Here is a 17,237-nt window from a genome sequence, read left to right as displayed (position 1 = left end):
TTCATCTGATTGAATTAATGAAAGCCTGTCCACAAAGAGGAAGACCAGACTGATGAAAGATCAAAATGGCTAGTAGCTGCATCGAAATTCTTAAAGAGAAGAACGGGGCTCAGTGCTGGGTGTGGTTGGCTAAGTCAATCCATGTAACAGATCAAATAAGTATTAATGAGACAAAACCAGCTGGCATCCCACCTTTCTTTTACAGGTTAATGAATTCCACAGCTTTGTGGAAACGGAAGTCATCAGTCTTAACACTAAACCCAAGTCACCCACATGTCTTCAGATGTGAGGCTTGTCAAAGGAGACAATAAAGATTTGAAGATGCCTTCAGAAGAGAATGTTCTGTCTCCTAGTGAATCACCAAGAAAAAGCAGACCTGTAATTTGTGACCTCCAATCACAAGAGTATCTTAACAAAAACATAAATCCTGATGAAGTTACTTTAGCTTCCCAAATAAAATTGCCTTAAGCAAACCTTCAATGATTGAGGATTCCTAGTCTTGAGTTCTTGGTAACTCAGACATGTTGATTAGGTTCTAGTGCAATGCGAGTTGATGCCCAAATATATTTATAAATTAAGAAGTGTGTTCATTTTTAAACTTCTTCTGCAAATGTGTGGACTTTGCTTATAAAACCCCCATCCATGATCCCAAAGCTCTGATTAAAAACAACAAAGAAGGAAAAGGAAAACCACTTATTGGTACTAAAGCCTTTACTGTAATAAACCAAATATATTTACAATTTATACAAATGTTTAACCTTCAACAAAAATACAAAAAAACATTTCACAAGATGCAAAACCGAGAAACAAGTTCATTGGAGACACCACTGTTCTACCAAGCACAGAATGTTGAGGGAAACTGCAAGGAACAGAAAGGTAATCTCGGCAGATCACACAGAAAGAAAAAAAAAAACCGGCTCTGCCTACCCCTTGGCCCCTCTGTCCACTTTGCCTCGGTGCTCCGTTTGGTCTAGGTAGATAGATAGGTGACCTTCAGTTGATGGACTAGTCGCCTCCTCTTTATAGACTCAAAATAGCTTTGTGTCAAGGTTTGGAAGCAGGTTTTCATGTTGTTGTTGTTGTTTCCTTTTAAAATTACAACTTTTCTATTTCTACAAATTCAAAACATTTTGGCCCAATTCAACTATAAATGTGAAACCACATAATGTTTTCAGTAGATGACTTCGTAGACTGTAGCCTTCTTGTCCCCTGAGCCAGTGACTATGTACTTATCATCCACAGAGATGTCACAGCTGAGCACGGACGAGGACTCTTTGGACTGGAAGAGAAAACAACAGGCGCACGTTTAATGTGAACAGAGATACTCAGGGGCCATGCTCCTTTCCACGCTTCTGAAGGCACCCTCACTTCTGGAGTCACGGAGAATGCCGTGATCAGATTGTCATTCTTGGTAAGAAGGGCGGACTTACCTGGAATATACTAGCTCCGTATGGGGTCCGCCAAGCGTTGAGGAGGTTGTCTTTGCCAGTACTCACAAACCATTTACCTAGAATTAGCAAAGGAACATGTAGTTCAACAAGATTAAAATTCCTACTCCCCCGTGACCCAGTAATAGCTCTGCTAGGGATTTACCCAAGGGATGCAGGAGTGCTGATGCATAGGGACACATGTAACCCCAATGTTCATAGCAGCACTGTCAACAACAGCTAAATCATGGAAAGAGACTAAATGTCTGACATTATGGATCAAGAAGATGTGGTTTATATATACAAGGAATACTACATGGCAATGAGAAAGAATTAAACCTGGCCATTTATAGTAACGTGGATGCAACTGGAGGGTATTATGCTAAGTGAATTAAGTCAGGTAGAGAAAGACAGATACCATATGTTTTTACTCATATGTGGAACAGGAGAAACTTAACAGAGGACCATGGGGGAGGGGAAGGGGAAAAACAGGGAGAGGGAGGGAGGCAAATCACAAGAGACTCTTAAATACTGAGAACAAACTGAGGGTTGGTGCGGGGTGGGGGAGACGGGAAAATGGGTGATGGACATGGAGGAGGGCATTTGTTGGGATGAGCACTGGGTGTTACATGGAAACCAACTTGACAATAAACTCTATTTAAAAAAATCCTACTGCTCTCAGCATGGATCCACCACGCCGGTAAAGTCTGTGAGCCCAAGTTTAGGCCCCGGCGAGCCTAAACCCGTAATAAAGCCCTTTGCTTTTGCATGCGTGAAAAAAAAAAATCCTACTATACTATTAGCAACCAGGACTTAAATGAACTCCACGCATTTCTAATCATGAACTATCATGTCCAAGGGGTTGGGCCAGAACTTGAGTAGAGAGAGCGGGTTTTAAATTTGGGCTCCACTGTGAGCCACCTGTGGTCCGGGGTTTTGTCAAAGCAGTGGCAGGGGCCACATCAACCCCATTCGCCCCTGGATGGATATGCTGCGGGAAGCATCAAGCCCAGCACACAGTGGGTCCTCAGTGACTGAATGAAGCTGTTCTTTTAGTCAGTCTCCTCTTGATGAAATGGGACTAGGAAGGAATAATAATAAAATGCCAGACATGACATGTGGCATATAGAATGTGCTCAGTGACTCATGGCTACACATCTCTCCATCTGTCCCAAGAACAATTATTTGACTCTAGGTGAACTTCTTCCTTCTTCTACTTAACTGCGGAGGATAATGGTCTGGGGGCGGAGGGGGAGGAGATAAAATATTCTCTTCTCTGACCCTACTTCCCTATCCTGCTCAGTCCATAATGACTTTCAATGTGGCTGCCTCAGACTTCTATGGATCCTGCCCTCCTTCAGAGTGGTAACTACTTGTCCTCCACCTCTGCCCCAGACTCTGCCACTAAAAAAACAAACAAACAAACAAACAAATTGGTGTCAAAACACTGTATTAGGCAACTGCATCACCTGCTGACCTTTCTCCTGTTACGCAAATAGGCTGAAACAGACATCACTATGCTCTGAGGGACATATTAAGACAATAGAATAAATGATTGCCTCCAGCTGCTCAGAGACCATTTTTTCCAGACATGATCTCTACTGTATTTTTTTTTACAAGTGTTTTCCGTTGAGGCCATCGGTGTCCTCCTGTTTCCTTTCTGCTAAACTCACCACAATAAGCAAATTTGAGGGATAGCACGCAGCTCTCATGGAGATGCAGCTGGTACTTGTCGGGTTTGTTTACGTGAAGAACTTCCACATTGCTACTCTCCATGCCCACAGCCAGCCACTCCCCAGTTGGGCAGTATCCAAGGGAGAATATCTGTAGGAAGCAGAAGAGGCTCACTAGTGATTTTGCCCAATGAACTGAGAGTGACAAACAAGAAATGGGGAAAATAGCAAGAAGAGGGGGGACGTAATCAGCAAACTCCAGACTGTAGAACAGTCCGCAGGACGAGAGACCGAACCCAGACAAGCCACTGTTAAAAACCTTCAAGAAACAATCAGAAAACCTAGAACATTTATATCACACATGATGAAATTAAGAAATCATCCTTAATAATAATGGCATCTGTGTATATGGCATTTTAAAGTGGTCCTGGTCTTTTGCAGATATTAACTGAAATGCCTATGGATGAAATAATATGGTGTCTGAGATTTACTTTGAATAATTTGGTGCAGGGGCGCCTGGGTGGCTCAGTTGGTTAAGTGTCCGAATCTTGATTTCAGCTCAGATCATGATCTCATGGTTCGTGAGTTTGAGCCCCGCACTGGGGGGCTGTTTCTCTCCTCTCTCTGACCTACTTACGCACTCTCTCTCAAAATAAATAATAAAAATAAACTGGAAAAAAACCACGCCAATATTTAAAATAATCCAGTGTTTGGGGGCAGGGATGACACATGAGACAAGACTGGTCATGCGTCAGAAACTTAAAGTTGAGTGATGGGCAAATGGGGTTTTTGTACAATTCGCTGCACTCATGTATACTTGAAATTTTAAGAAGTTTTTTTTAAGAAGGCAGGTCAAAAACAGTGCCCTACATATATTTGGAAAAGGACTGGAATGAGGAAGACTATAAGAAACTCAACAAAAGATTAACAGGGACATGAAATTGAGTAAAATACATCGTTGTAAACAAGCTGTAATCAAAAGAACAATTATACCAACAGCAGGCATTTAACACGGCACTGTCTTTCCCAGAACTGGTCTAGATTCAGGTACTCGACATCTAAATAGTCTTCACAATCCACAAAGTTGCCATTTTATATCGCTTCAAACCTCCATAAATCTAGTCAGCCACGAGTCCATTTTCTAAGGGTTGAAAAATAAAATGAGCCTCCGGTGAGACACTGCTGCCTTCTTTAAGCTCCCCGATGCGAGGGAGACGAATTGTCTTCCAGCGCGGTTGTGACTGTTCTCCACTCCTTGTAATAACCCTGCGTATTTTTCAAGTTCTATTTATGTGAATCGAATAATCCTCTCTCACCCCTACATTAGATGGCGAGAACATGTCCAACAGGCCCAACTGTCTATTCTTCACTGAACAAACTCCTTCAATGAACTCCTGTAGAAGTAAAACTAGCAGGTCTTAACCGATAGGGTTTTAGAAGCCACTCTAAGCATTTCAGGGGTTTTGTTTGTCTGTGGTTTGTTGTTGTTGTTGTTGTTGTTTTTAATCAGTATCTCAAACTTAAGCCTGGTCTGTTTGCCCAGTTTCTATCATGAGGTGTGAAGGGAGGGAGCAGGACGCCCCCCACGGAGATTCCTGGTGGGGAGAAGCCCGTCACCTGTGAGGTGAAGTCGTGCTGCTGCAGCTGCCGCCCTTCGCGCAGGTCCCAGGACCTGACCGTGTTGTCCAGGCCGCCCGTCCAGAGCTTGGTGCCATCATTAGAAATGTCAATACAGCTGGCCCCATCTGTGTGGCCCTGGAATTGCCTGATAAAACAGATTGAATAATGATTTCCTGCCAGAGCTCAAGGTAAACACTGTTGTGTTGTTAGTTTTGGACTCGTGCGTGCGTGTGTGTGTGTGATCTCCTCAGTGTCTGCTGATGTGCAAGATCAAACTAACAGCCTCCCCCTGACCCTGCCTGCCCCCCCCGCCCCCCCCCAGGAGGAAACAGCACTTGTGGATTTTCTTTTTTTGCAATCCAAGTGTTAAAAAAATGGAATGCCACTTCAGGTCATCATACGGGAGAAGCTAAATACACTCTTAAAGGTCTTCTTACAAATCTGTCTGGAAGGGAAAATTCATCCCAGGTCTGGAGAAAGTGTTTGAGTGTTAGAAGTTAAAAAAAAAAGGACAAACACACAAAATCCCACATGTATTCTGTAAAGAAAGATGTGGGCCTCCATCACTGCAGTACAAGTTCAGGGTCCAGAAGCACTCCCTTCTCCATGAGTGAATCAACACGGCAATGCCCTTCATGCCAACAAACCATGAGCTCACGTATTTACTCAACCTTGCTTTCTGTGCTAGAAGAGCACTACATTAGGAAATCTGGACTCCCAGAGACAAAGGGTCATGGCCTCCTGACTCGGGGGCGCTAAGCAGAGACAGAGCTAATTGCTGAGGTGGCCCCATGGGCACCTTTGCAGGACCCTGTCTGGAGTCTGAGCACAAGCTTGTTCTCTGAAAGGGAAACCTTGTGCTTTGGTCAAACAACTGCTACCAAAAACAATCAACCAACAGGGATTCGCCGAGCACACATCTCTGCCAGGCCAAAGGTGGATTTGCTGAGGGGTAGGCCAAGGTGAGGCACCGCAGGGGTGGTGATTGTGGGTCCTGGACCTGGGTCTGCATGCCAAGAGGGACCCGGCAGGGAAGTAGCCAGAACAGGCCTAATCACTACGGTGAACCAGGCAGGATGCATTCGAGTGGCTTGGGGGTTTCAACACCCAGAGAAAGGTTTCTATGTCTGTCCTTCCTCTAGGCCCCCTCCTTCCCTTGTTATTCCCACAGGGCTCCAAACTTTTAAACTGAGCTTGGAATTTAAAGAGCACAGAAGATAAGACAAAAGCACCACTTGCTGTGAATTCTGAGACAAGGTGGGAACTATATCATTTCACAATCTGGTCCTCCAAAAGCTGTTTTGAATGTCTATCTTAGTCCTCTGCCCCCACCCCTGTCCCATCCACATGTTGCCCAACTACCCCAGCTTGCCTCCAAGCTTCCCCAGCAGGTCACCCAGGCCAACTGCCGGTCCCAGATTCAGCTTTCACAAGTTTTGTTCTTGTTTCCATCAAACTGCTCTGGAAACCCAGTGACCTCCCTCTGCATTCTCTAGAAGTCATGAAAGACTTTTACGCCTTGACTACAAAGGCTGTTCTCTTCTGACTGCAGCCACTTGGCGGGTGGCTCCTGTCCACACATTGCAGCACTACCTCAGGCTCCTAGAAGGCAGATCCCAGGACCGTCCAGACTGTGCTGGGTCTCGAGATGCTCCGCAGACTATGCTACCTACCCTCTCACACAGAGTAGCCACTGGCCACATAGGGCCAGCCCACACAGAGTTAGATGTTTGTAAAGCACTACCCATTATATCCAGCAGGTGCTTACTCCTAGGAGCCAGCACAGAGCAGGGGTTCAGGGCACAGACAGAAGAGCAGCCCACCTGCACCCCATCACATCTCCCCCAGGCCCAACTGTGTGAGTGGGCAAGCTTTAAACATCCCTGTACCTCAGGCTCCTCATCTATAAAGTTAGGATAATTGCAATGCAGACATTGCAATGCAGACATTACAGTGGGGACTAAATGGATTAATATTTGAAAAGCACTTAGAATTAAAACTTTGAAAGTGCTACTTATTAAGATATTTTTTTTAAAAAGAAGAGGAAGAGAGGTACCTGGGTGGCTCAGTCCACTAAGCATCGGCTCTTGGATTTGGTTCAGGTCATGATCTCATAGTTTATAGGTTCAAGCCCTGCATCAGGCTCCGTGCTGGAAGTGTGGAGCCTGTTTGGGATTCTCTCTCCCTCCCTCTCTGTCCCTCCCCTGCTTTCTCTCTCAACATAAATAAACTTAAAAAAAAAAAAAAAGGAAGAAGAGGAAGAAAAGAAAAAGCAGCAAACTCTTATTAGGCTTAAAGTTTGAAGGGGCTATCAGCTCCAACTACGTTTGTCAATTTTGCTCATTGTGAGGTGCCCAGTGCAGACAAGGGACAGAGGCTGGCTCAGCTGACACTGGATTTCTAGAGAGGAGGTTTGAAGCTGCTATAATGACCCGTAAAGTCTGCCCCTGCTCTCTGGCACATGGGCCCAAAGCATTAGAAGAGCCGGGCTAAAGAATCCACAAGCCTAAAATCACACCATAAACAAAGAGCAGTTCCGAGCGAAGATGAAATAGAAAAAAACAAGCAAAAGATATGACAGTTTCCCCTGGGATGTTTAACTAGCGCCTCCCTTTAGAAAGACTGTTGTAACATCCCTTGTGTGGACTCTGACTTCGGCAGAGGGCATGCGGTGGCAGGACTGCAGCTGTCCCCACAGTGAAGAGAACAGACTCCAGGAAGCCGGGCCCATTCCCAAGTAGAATGACCCACAGAGAGTGGTGATTTAATTACTGAGAATGAACTAAATGAGTCACTTCTGGGGGGGCCTGGGTGGCTCAGTCGGTTGAGCGTCTGACTTTGGCTCAGGTCACGATCTCGCGGTTAGTGGGTTCGAGCCCTGCGACCGGCTGTCTGCTATCAGCGCAGAGCCCACTTTGGATCCTGTCTCCCTCTCTCTCTGCCCCTCCCCTGCTCATGCTCTCTGTCTCAAAAATGAACAAACATTTAGAAAAAATACATAAAATCATTTTGTGTGTAAAGTTCATGGAATCTCCTCTTCAAATGTCCTTTTGTTGATTTTCTGTTCTCCTTTATCACTTGGCTCCTGTTTGCACAAACAAAGGTGTAGCCAAAGCCCAAAACCCTCGCCACTGCCAGGTAATCCATGGTGTGCATACTGCTCCCGGCAAAAGTCAGGAATACTTTCTGGACAAGTCTGGCATTTGTAAGAGGCGGAATAATGGGGATGTTAGGGGGGTAAATATAAGCGGTGGGGGCCATGGAGCACAGCAGCCAGACTGTGAGCCCCCAGAGGGCAGTGCCACAGTTCTGTCTTCGCACTCCCAGTACCTGGAGCTCCATGCCTGGCACACAAGGCACTCTGAATATGGGCTGAGAGCCTGGGTGCAGTCAGAAACACAGGGGACAGGAGGCCTTCAGGCCCAGGTACCCAAGGAGAGAACCCCCTCCCTAGAAAACCATGTCTGCTCACCTCACCAGCGTCTGGTTGTGCAGGTCCCAGACCGCGATGTTGCCGTCACTGCAGCACGAGAAGCAGACCTTGGAGTCGGGGCTGATGGCCAGGGCGTAGCACGCAGGGGCCGAGGACGTCAGCTCCGCCTTGATGCGCGGGGTCGGAGCTGCCAGGTCCCAGATGGACAGAGTGCTGGCCTCCCCGCCCACGATGAGGGTGCAACCGTCTGGGAGCAATTTGCAGGAACGGATGTAGTTATCTCTGTTCTGTGAAATACACATAATTCAATTGCTATCATGCATTAGCCAGCACTAACAATACCATGTTCCCTGTTATCTTGGTTTTTGACTTGAAAAATGGTAGATCATGAACGCTATTTAATAAAGCAAGAGTTCTGTTGCAAAGATTGGGATCCAATTGTAACTGTCCCCTTTGAAACGGTAAATAAAACCAACTTCTGAGCCTGCTCGGGCACGTGCATTTGGATGGAAAGGTGCCTGACGTCCAGTTTCCTGCTGAATAGAAAAAACTGAAGTGATCAGTGGATGCAAGGCAGGTGTACATGCACCTCTCTATGACGAAACCACTTTTCAAAGCTAGCTCTGACCTCACCCCCCTCCGTTACTCACTATTTGGAAACTGCAGACCCACTACCTATGTTTTGGTTTTCATTATTAAGTCTCTACGTAAGGCTTGCACCGTGTCTTCACCAGTCACGTGGCTCCTTATTAAGAATTTAACAGCTGCTTTCTCAGGCGAGAACACAGCTGCTGCCATATTCAAGCCTCTCAGTCCAAAGAAATTGATAAAAGACGGCATCTTCCTATCAAAAACCACACAGGTTAAAAAAGTAAGATGGGACCTAAAATGACCCTCCCCCGCTGAAAGAAGTGATTGCCATCCTTCAACCCAAACAGACCGAGCTGAAGCTTTCACTCTGCTTTGACCGTGGCCTATTATTCAAAGATTAGAAAAACTTTACGCACATAAATTTCAAAAGAGGTGACGACTGTTACCAAGTACTCCTACCGTTTTAGAACATAGGGCTATGTTTTAGCGTGTTTCAGTATCATTAATGGAAAATTTTTAAACTTATTTGATTCGAGGTGCCTGGGTGGCTTATTCAGTTGAACATCTGACTTCGGCTCAGGTCATGGTTTCGTAGTTCGTCAGTTCGAGCCCCACATGGGGCTTGCAGTGCCGACTTCAGATCCTCTGTCTCCCTCTCCCTCTGCCCCTCCCCCGGTTGTGTTTGCTCTCTCTCAAGAATAAACATCACAAAAAAAATAAAGTTACTTGATTAAAAAATAAATCAATGGGGTGCCTACGTGGCTCAACTGGTTAAGTGTCTGACTTTAGCTCAGGCCATGATCTGTCAGCTCGTGGGTTCAACCCCATGTTGGGCTCTGTGCTGACAGCTCAGAGCCTGGAGGAGCCTGCTTCTCCCTCTCTCTCTCTGCCCCTCCCCCACTTGCACTCTGTCTCTCTCAAAAATAAACATTACAAAATAAAATTAAAAATAAAATAAATCAATAACTACTCCAAAAAACAATTTCATATCTCAAAAACACCACTGTTCTTCTTTATGGACGCTCTGTCCATAAAGTGGAATCCTCACCAGTCACCAGGCGGGCAGTGGGTAAACTGTCGCACCCACCGCAGCAAAGTGGAGGTGGTCACATCAGGGACAAGGTGGCCTTTAGTCTGCTTAAGGCCAATGGTACATGGTCTGTAAATTCTGGGGTTATAGTTTAGCAGAGGGAACAAGTCCCAACATGGTGTATGGATCTTGAAAAATGCAAAATGGTATGTTCTCCTACTCTGGGAGAATGTGGCTTAGGGTGCCTTGGGAAAGTGTTCTCACCCTTCCGTTTTGTGGACGGCCACCCTGTCTCCTTGCAGCGTGATCTATTAACCTTTCCTGAAGGTAAGGTAATAAAACGCAGCCAGCCCTCCCAGGTCTCCCTGAAAACACAGGCCCTGTTCAGAACGGTTTTTATGCCACGCTGTCGTATGTTTACTATTCAGTATTTATGCGAAGGCTGTAGGGAAATCACAAGTTGAGAGGACCGCAGGGCTCAGAGTCCAGGCCTGGCTGTGCCCCCTTCTGAGTCCATGTTCAAACAAGGACAGCTTCTGTAAACTACTGTAAAATATTTTGTAAAAGGAATCCATCAACTCGGGGATTTAACCACTGAAATAGCAACAAATGAAACGAAACCTTCACATTTCGGGCGGGGGCTAAAGAGCTAAGGCAGGAAACAGAAAGGTTTTCCATTTCCTCATAATGGGGATAAAACCCAGGCCCAAACAGCCATTTCCTTATTGAGTCCCCAGGGAGACATTACCCTCGTGCACCAGTTCCTGTTCGCTCACCAGACAGTCGAGCTGAGAGACGGGGCTCTTGTTGCCGGGGTGGCTGATGTCCCAGACCTTGACGCAGCCCTTCCCGCCCGTGTACACGTGTCGTGTGGGGTTGCTGATGGTCACCGCGCACACCACCTCCCCGTGGTTCAGGGTGTTGATCTGGCGCGCGTGGCGGGGGATGCCGGGTCCGATGAGGGCGTCGGGGGGGAAGGGGACGGGCTGCATCTGACCGTCCGCGGTGACGTGGAAGGAGTATGCACTTTGGGGGAAGGGGACGGTTAGAGAGAGAGACGGGAGAGGAGACAGAGGAAACACTGATCATCAAGCAGTTAGTCATCACCTCGGCAGCCTTTGTGAGGAAGACAAAGAAAGGAAAGATTCTCCTCATGATTCTCTTCTGAAATCAATAGAACCTGAAGTATTTACTGAAGGAACAAATTTAAAATACATAATAGCAGAAGTCTGGGCTGTACCAAAAGAAATGTATATGAACTGTATTTTTTAAATATTTAAAGATTTCTCAATTGTGCCTAACCATTCCATAAAGCATCCCTTCAAATCCCTTATACGACGCTAAGTAGGTTTCCTAATTAACATAAAATACCTCTTTCTCAATGTACCTGTATAATTGTATGATTTCTTACCATAATTTTAAATGATTATTTTTTATGCTTCAGATGAAACCCTCAAGAACTCATAATAATTGCACACAGTAAACAGTATATTTCAACACTAACAAATGAAAACAGTTTTCTAAACCTACCAGTTTCAGGCTTGAAGTTACTCTCGTATGCATAATTAAGAAAAAATAATAAAAGATTCTCTCTTTTTTTAACGTTTATTTATTTTTGAGAGAGAGAGAGCGAGCAGGGGAGGAACAAAGAGGGGGGACAGAGGATCGGAAGCAGGCTCTGCACTGACAGCAGGAAGCCCGATATGGGGCTCAAACCCATGAACCATGAGGTCATGACCTGAGCTGAAGTCAGATGCTCAACTGACTGAGGCACCCAGGTGCCCCAATTAAAGGTTCTCTTTCATCAAATGGCTTTATGACAGATTTCTTTTGTTAAACATGTTTTAATGTTTAATTTTGGGGGGAGAGGGGCAGAGAGAGGGAGACACAGAATCTGAAGCAGGCTCCCGGCTGTGAACTGTCAGCACAGAGCGCAACACTGGGCTGGAACTCACAAACCACGAGATCATGACCTGAGCTGAAGTTGGTCGCCTAACCAAGTGAGCCACCCAGGAGCCCCAACTTTATGACAGATTTCAAGTTTTCTCCTCAACAGTCTGTCTACCTTGGCTACAAACTCCAGTTTTATCTAAGGCAGCAAAGCTACTCTTTGCTACCCTCCCCAGCTTCCCTTTCGCCAGGTAGGCCATGTTCTCAACAGTGACATATACGGCTCTACAAGTGCTATTGGGGGGCACACGGTTCATAACTTCAAAGAGAGGGACCCCAGGGATCCAGAAGCTCTATGTACTTTTGGTTCAATTTTGCATAAGAACCTTAAACTGCTTTAAAAAACAAAAGTGATTAATTAAAAAGAGTTTTAAAAATTTTTATGTTTTTTTATTTATTTTTGAGAGACAGAGAGAGACAGTGTGAGCAGGGGAGGGACAGAGAGAGAGGGAGACACAGAATCTGAAGCAGACTCCAGGCTCTGAGCTGTTAGCACAGAGCCTGACACTGGGCCCGAACCCACAAACCATGAGATCACGACCTGAGCCAAAGTCGGAGGCTTAACCGACTGAGCCACCGAAAAAGAATTTTTAAAGTGGGGAAGATCCAGATTCCTGTCCTCTTTTCTTCCTCCTTCCACTGCCTCAACTCTGAGCAAGGTGACTAGAGCTCCGCCAGCCCTTTGGGCCATGAGGCCACTCTGAAGATGGAAATCAATTGCTGCAGGAAGTAGAACACAAAGATAGGATGCAGAGGCCCTGGTGACACTGTGGGGCTGTGAGATCTGCCCTGGGCTGCTGACAGCCAGGATCGTTTATGGGAGAGAGAAATCAACTTTCACGTTGTTTAAGCTATTGTTTTCCTTTCCTGTTAAATACGAACAAACCTAACCCAATACCTACTTGTTTCCACCTCAAAATCTTAAGGCACATTTTATGCTTTGTGTTCTAATGATTTAAACTCCAAGCACAAAGATATTACAGATATAAAACATGCACAAAGAAAAGACACTTAAGGTGAGAGACACAGGCACCCCTGGGTGGCTCAGTCAGCTAAGTGTCCGACTTTGGCTAAGGTCATGATCTCATGGTTCGTGGGTTCGAGCCCCACATTGGGCTCTGTGCTGATGGCTCAGAGCCAGGAGCCTACTTCAGATTGAGTCTCCCTCTCTCTCTCTCTCTGCCCTATCCCTCTTGCACTCTCTCTCTCAAAAATAAAAATAAACATTAAAAAGAAGGTAGAAGATACAGAAGTGCTAATATCACCCCCAGCATTCAAGCGGATGGAATTACGCACATGACACTTTTGAAGAGACCACTACGTCACTTTCTTCCTATCTGAAACATCACTAGGCATTCTACAAGTTCAAGATTAAGCCTTTTCTATAGGTCTGCATATATAATAAATGAAGAATGTAGAGTTTCCTCCTTTCCATAACCCTCTGGGATTAGTCTGGGTTCCTTTCTGGAACTTGTCATTGGCACCTTAAATTCCCTTTACAGATCTAAAGACCATGGGTTTAACACAGAACTTGAGTTTTCATTTTAACGTTCACTCAAATTTTGTAAAAATAACTTAGCATGCACAAAATTGAAAAATGATACAAGGTTATTGGGTTTCCAACCTGCCTGCACATAAAACCTGCATACTTCCCTAAGCTTGAGAAGAAAATTAGACTATTATTTTCTCCTTATGAAAGCAAAATATCAAATACATGGAAGGCTTATAAAAGAACTGCCCCTACCCCAAACCAAACAACACAATCTTAGATATATGTTATTTCCTGACAAACTGGTTCCCATAACTAATCTTAAATGGCTAGCTGGACCAAATCCTTAACATTACCCTTAATTTGAATAACTGAGCACACATAATGGGTACCCTAAAAATGTCCTAGAAACTAAATATGTCTACGAAACAACTACAGCTCCAAGCCCTTTTCATCACCACACCACCTAATCTCCTGTTTTTTACCCAACAGTATTCTTTGGGGTCCTTCGTAACATATCAAGCCCACATGATATTCTAATTCTTAATACAAGCACGTTGTAGTTAACGGAACCTATGCTATTTATTACAAGATATCTGGGGTTGGAATCAAGTAACATTCACTGTATTCCCCTGAAGATGGGACCACAAGAACTGGAGATTCACTCTATTCATGTTCTAGAAGAATTCCACAAGGTCCAGTAGTTATGTGGCCCAGATATTGGGTACCATGAGTTGACTCTGAAAATCACAAACAGCCAGGAGAAGCTTGGAGAAATGACCAGAGCGTTTTCATAAAACAATCGATCTAAACATATTTGCTCAGAACAATGACTGACGTGGGGAGAGAACTTGCCTTTTAAAACTCTCTGTGCTGTAAGAACACTGGCACCATGTGAAGGTTAGTTTCTCTGCCTGCCAAAAACCCAGGGGGGCACCTCCTGGTGGGCAAACTTTCCATCAGGCACCCTCGTAGCAATCCTGGATTTTTAGGGGAATAAAATTTTACCTTGCTTCAACTGGAAGCCCGCTTATTATAGAGTTAAATGTTTCAGATTAAAACAGATGCACAAAGTGCAGACAGAGAGCGGTACACTCATTTTTGGAAGATACCCACCTCTCTCCCAGGTGTCCCCTTCTTTAAACCACACAGGTGGTCTGTGATCATCATCCTGAGGCAATTTAAAATTGGTTCACAGGGTAGTGAACTGCTGCCAGAAGCTGTAAACACTGTTCGGTCCCAGGGGAAACCCATATGGATGTTAATACATCAGTCACAGGGGGCCTCGGAGGAAGCTGGCGCTGCCCGCTGTGCTGGAGAGCCTAATCAAGTGAACAAACCAGACCGATGCAAAGGGCTGATGGGTCTCCAAGAGGGATCAACTGGAAGGGAAAATGAGGGGAGCAAATGAGAGGCTGGAATTATTCACCTACGGGGAGAACAAGAATCTCGTTGAGAAAAGGCCACATTGATGGCATATCCCAGCAACGTTCAAGTCTTCCCAGAAGGAAACTTAGATTCCCTACTTGTTGAAGAACGAGGAGAAGTAAAATCAACCAGGAAGGGGAATTTATACACAGAGAGTGAGGATTTATAAATATCTCACAAGCCTGAATTCAGACAGAGGCCAGCCATCAAGGAATGTATACGGAATGACTAGATTTATAGAATTTCAAGTACAGGCAGAATTCATCTGTGATATTAAGCCAGAGTGGTGATTCCCCACAGCGACTGCCAGGGATGCAAGAGGGGCTTCATCAGTGCCCCTGGTGAAAAATCACTGAGCTATACATGTAAGATTCATGCACTTTTCTATATGTATATCTCTATTTTAATATATTTTAGCATTTTTTTAAGTTTATGTGTTTATTTTGAGAGAAAGCATGAACAGGGGAGGGGATGAGAGAGAGGGAGAGAGAGAAAATCCCAAGTGGGCTCTATGCCATCAGTGCAGAGCCCAACTCAGGGCTCGAACCCATGAACCATGAGATTATGACCTGAGTTGAAACTATGAGTCAGATGCTTAGCTAACTAAGCCACTCAGGAACCCCTATGTATACATCTCAATTTTAAAAGGGGAAATTTATTTGTTTATTCAAGAAAAAAAGTTAAGCCGGCTCCCAACCCATGATCAGGTAGACTAGGTCCCCAGTCGCGTCAAGAGCCCTGACTCTAGTGTTAAACGTATGAGAATTGCCTGGCTCGCTGACCTCACTAACCATGGTTGTCCTTACTGGCCTAACTACCTGCAGCCTATAATGTGTCCACTCCTGATCCACAAGATAGAAAAAACTGACAAAACAGAAGGGTTGCAAGCTTTGTTGGAAGGATGAAAGGAGCTCCAAAACCATAAAACATGGAATGCCACATTCCATGCCTGCAGGGGCCTTCAGAAAAGGGGAGTATCGGCATTAAACACTCATGACTTAAAAAGATGAAAGTGAGGGCACAATCTGTCCAGGGCTCTTTTACCAACCAGTGGACAAGTGTAAAAGTCAGGAATGCAGAAAGGGCGGAAGGTGCAGGGTGGGAGTTGGGAAAGCACACAGTAGAGACTACGCAAAGAAAATCGGTAATCCCCAAGGGCAAGACTGGGGAGGAGGATGTTTAGCTAGGACTGTGGCAAACTGTGAGATGGAAAGAGTAAGTCCCCAGCACCTTTGTTAGGGGCCACACTGCTGGGGCCACCCACCTGCACCCAAGAAAGCCTCACAGAACTGAGCACCCCCCCAACCCAGCTTTCTGAACAGCTGCTGATCAGAATCCGTCTAATCTTTCAGTCTGGTTGGGAGAACTGAAAAGAATAAAGCCCCATGGACAGCACAGCTGTAAAAGCAGAATGAAATCAAACTCTTCCGGAGCCGAGGATTCTTCCTTTATTGGACACCCAGCAGAGGTGCAGGAACTCAAACTCAAGAGTCCCCACTGGGAATCCTCCCCAGGAGTGGCAGGCTGGAAAACAAGGCTGCGCTTTGGAGATGCAGGTTGTTTGTTCCTAGCAGACGGACTCCTGCTAATAAAACCATGCTATGTTCTGAAGCCAAAGGAAAACAGGTGTTTACAGACTTGGTTTGCTGGAGATAGGAACGCCAGCAGCAGATCCAGTAAACCGTGATGGAGAGCCATGGACCCTGGAGACAATGGCTGTGGCCAAGACCTTGTTGCCTGTGGACCTGGCGCTCTCAGAGGGGACTCTTGCTGTATTAACAGGTATCAAAAATCTAATCCTATCAAAAAACTTCACGTGCTCTTCAGGGCTCACCAGGCCCTTCACAGTTCAGTGTCATTGGGCCATGTGACCGTCTTGTATCCTAAATTCCCTGCCACATGGAATGATGGGCCAGTCCCCTAAAATATCGTATGCTGTCACATCTCTGAGTTGTGCACAAACTGTTCCCTCCTGCCTAAAATAGCACCACCTCCCTCCTCAGTGCACATCACTTGCTCTCTCTCCTCCTTAGTTGGCCACAACCTCCCAAGGCAGAGGATTCTTTTCCAGGGTCCTAGCTCTTCCTATAAATCTCCACTGTGGCACACGTCAGACTGTGGACCACTGCACGTGTTGACACTTCTCATTCTTCGTTTTCCTCACTCCAGAGTTCTTTAGGGAAAGGTGGGAGGACTTCACTAGCCAGCATACAGCTGGCACTCAATACATGAATCTCAACACCCCAGGTCATTTCTTGCTACCCTAGTCACTTATTAAACTGAGGCATGAGAGGTTGCTCTGGCAAGGAGAGGAAGCTACAAAAAGGTGGACAGTCCTGTAACCACTTGGGTTATGTCAGCCAACCTTCCCCAAGAATTTCCCAGTAGTCATACCAAGTGTCGCTGAGAGACAGTATCAACATTTCCAGGGAGGGGGAAACGTGGTTCCTAGGGAGCTGATCCGGACCAAAACAATGAAAGCAACTATAGTAATGGAGGGAAATCCATGGCCGTTCCCCAAGTCAGCAGAGCCCAGTGGATGCAGAACTCTTTCTTCCAAAGCAAGGCGTGGCACAAGCGGCCTTAGGTCACAAGC

At 45.6% G+C, this 17,237-nt stretch overlaps 1 protein-coding gene across 4 annotated transcripts in view; it reads right to left on the bottom strand.

Annotated features, from left to right (window-relative positions):
- Nucleotides 1-693: 693 nt before the first annotated feature.
- TLE1 (TLE family member 1, transcriptional corepressor) overlaps nucleotides 694-17,237 on the bottom strand; it is a 90,503-nt gene continuing 73,959 nt past the window's right edge. For all 4 annotated transcript variants that reach the window (XM_029920350.1, XM_029920351.1, XM_029920352.1 and 1 more), the window contains exons 15-20: nucleotides 10,551-10,800; nucleotides 8,193-8,440; nucleotides 4,718-4,865; nucleotides 3,101-3,251; nucleotides 1,431-1,507; nucleotides 694-1,279 (exon numbers count right to left, since the gene is read on the bottom strand). In XM_029920350.1, coding sequence (XP_029776210.1) covers nucleotides 1,172-1,279; nucleotides 1,431-1,507; nucleotides 3,101-3,251; nucleotides 4,718-4,865; nucleotides 8,193-8,440; nucleotides 10,551-10,800 — 982 coding nt within the window. In that variant the 3' untranslated portion in view covers nucleotides 694-1,171. The remainder of the gene's footprint in view (nucleotides 1,280-1,430; nucleotides 1,508-3,100; nucleotides 3,252-4,717; nucleotides 4,866-8,192; nucleotides 8,441-10,550; nucleotides 10,801-17,237) is intronic.

The sequence above is a fragment of the Suricata suricatta genome, chromosome 13 (assembly GCF_006229205.1).
Source record: "Suricata suricatta isolate VVHF042 chromosome 13, meerkat_22Aug2017_6uvM2_HiC, whole genome shotgun sequence".
Lineage (NCBI taxonomy): Eukaryota > Metazoa > Chordata > Mammalia > Carnivora > Herpestidae > Suricata > Suricata suricatta.
The sequence above is the reverse complement of the archived record's forward strand: the minus strand, read 5'-3'. Positions and strand labels throughout refer to the sequence as shown.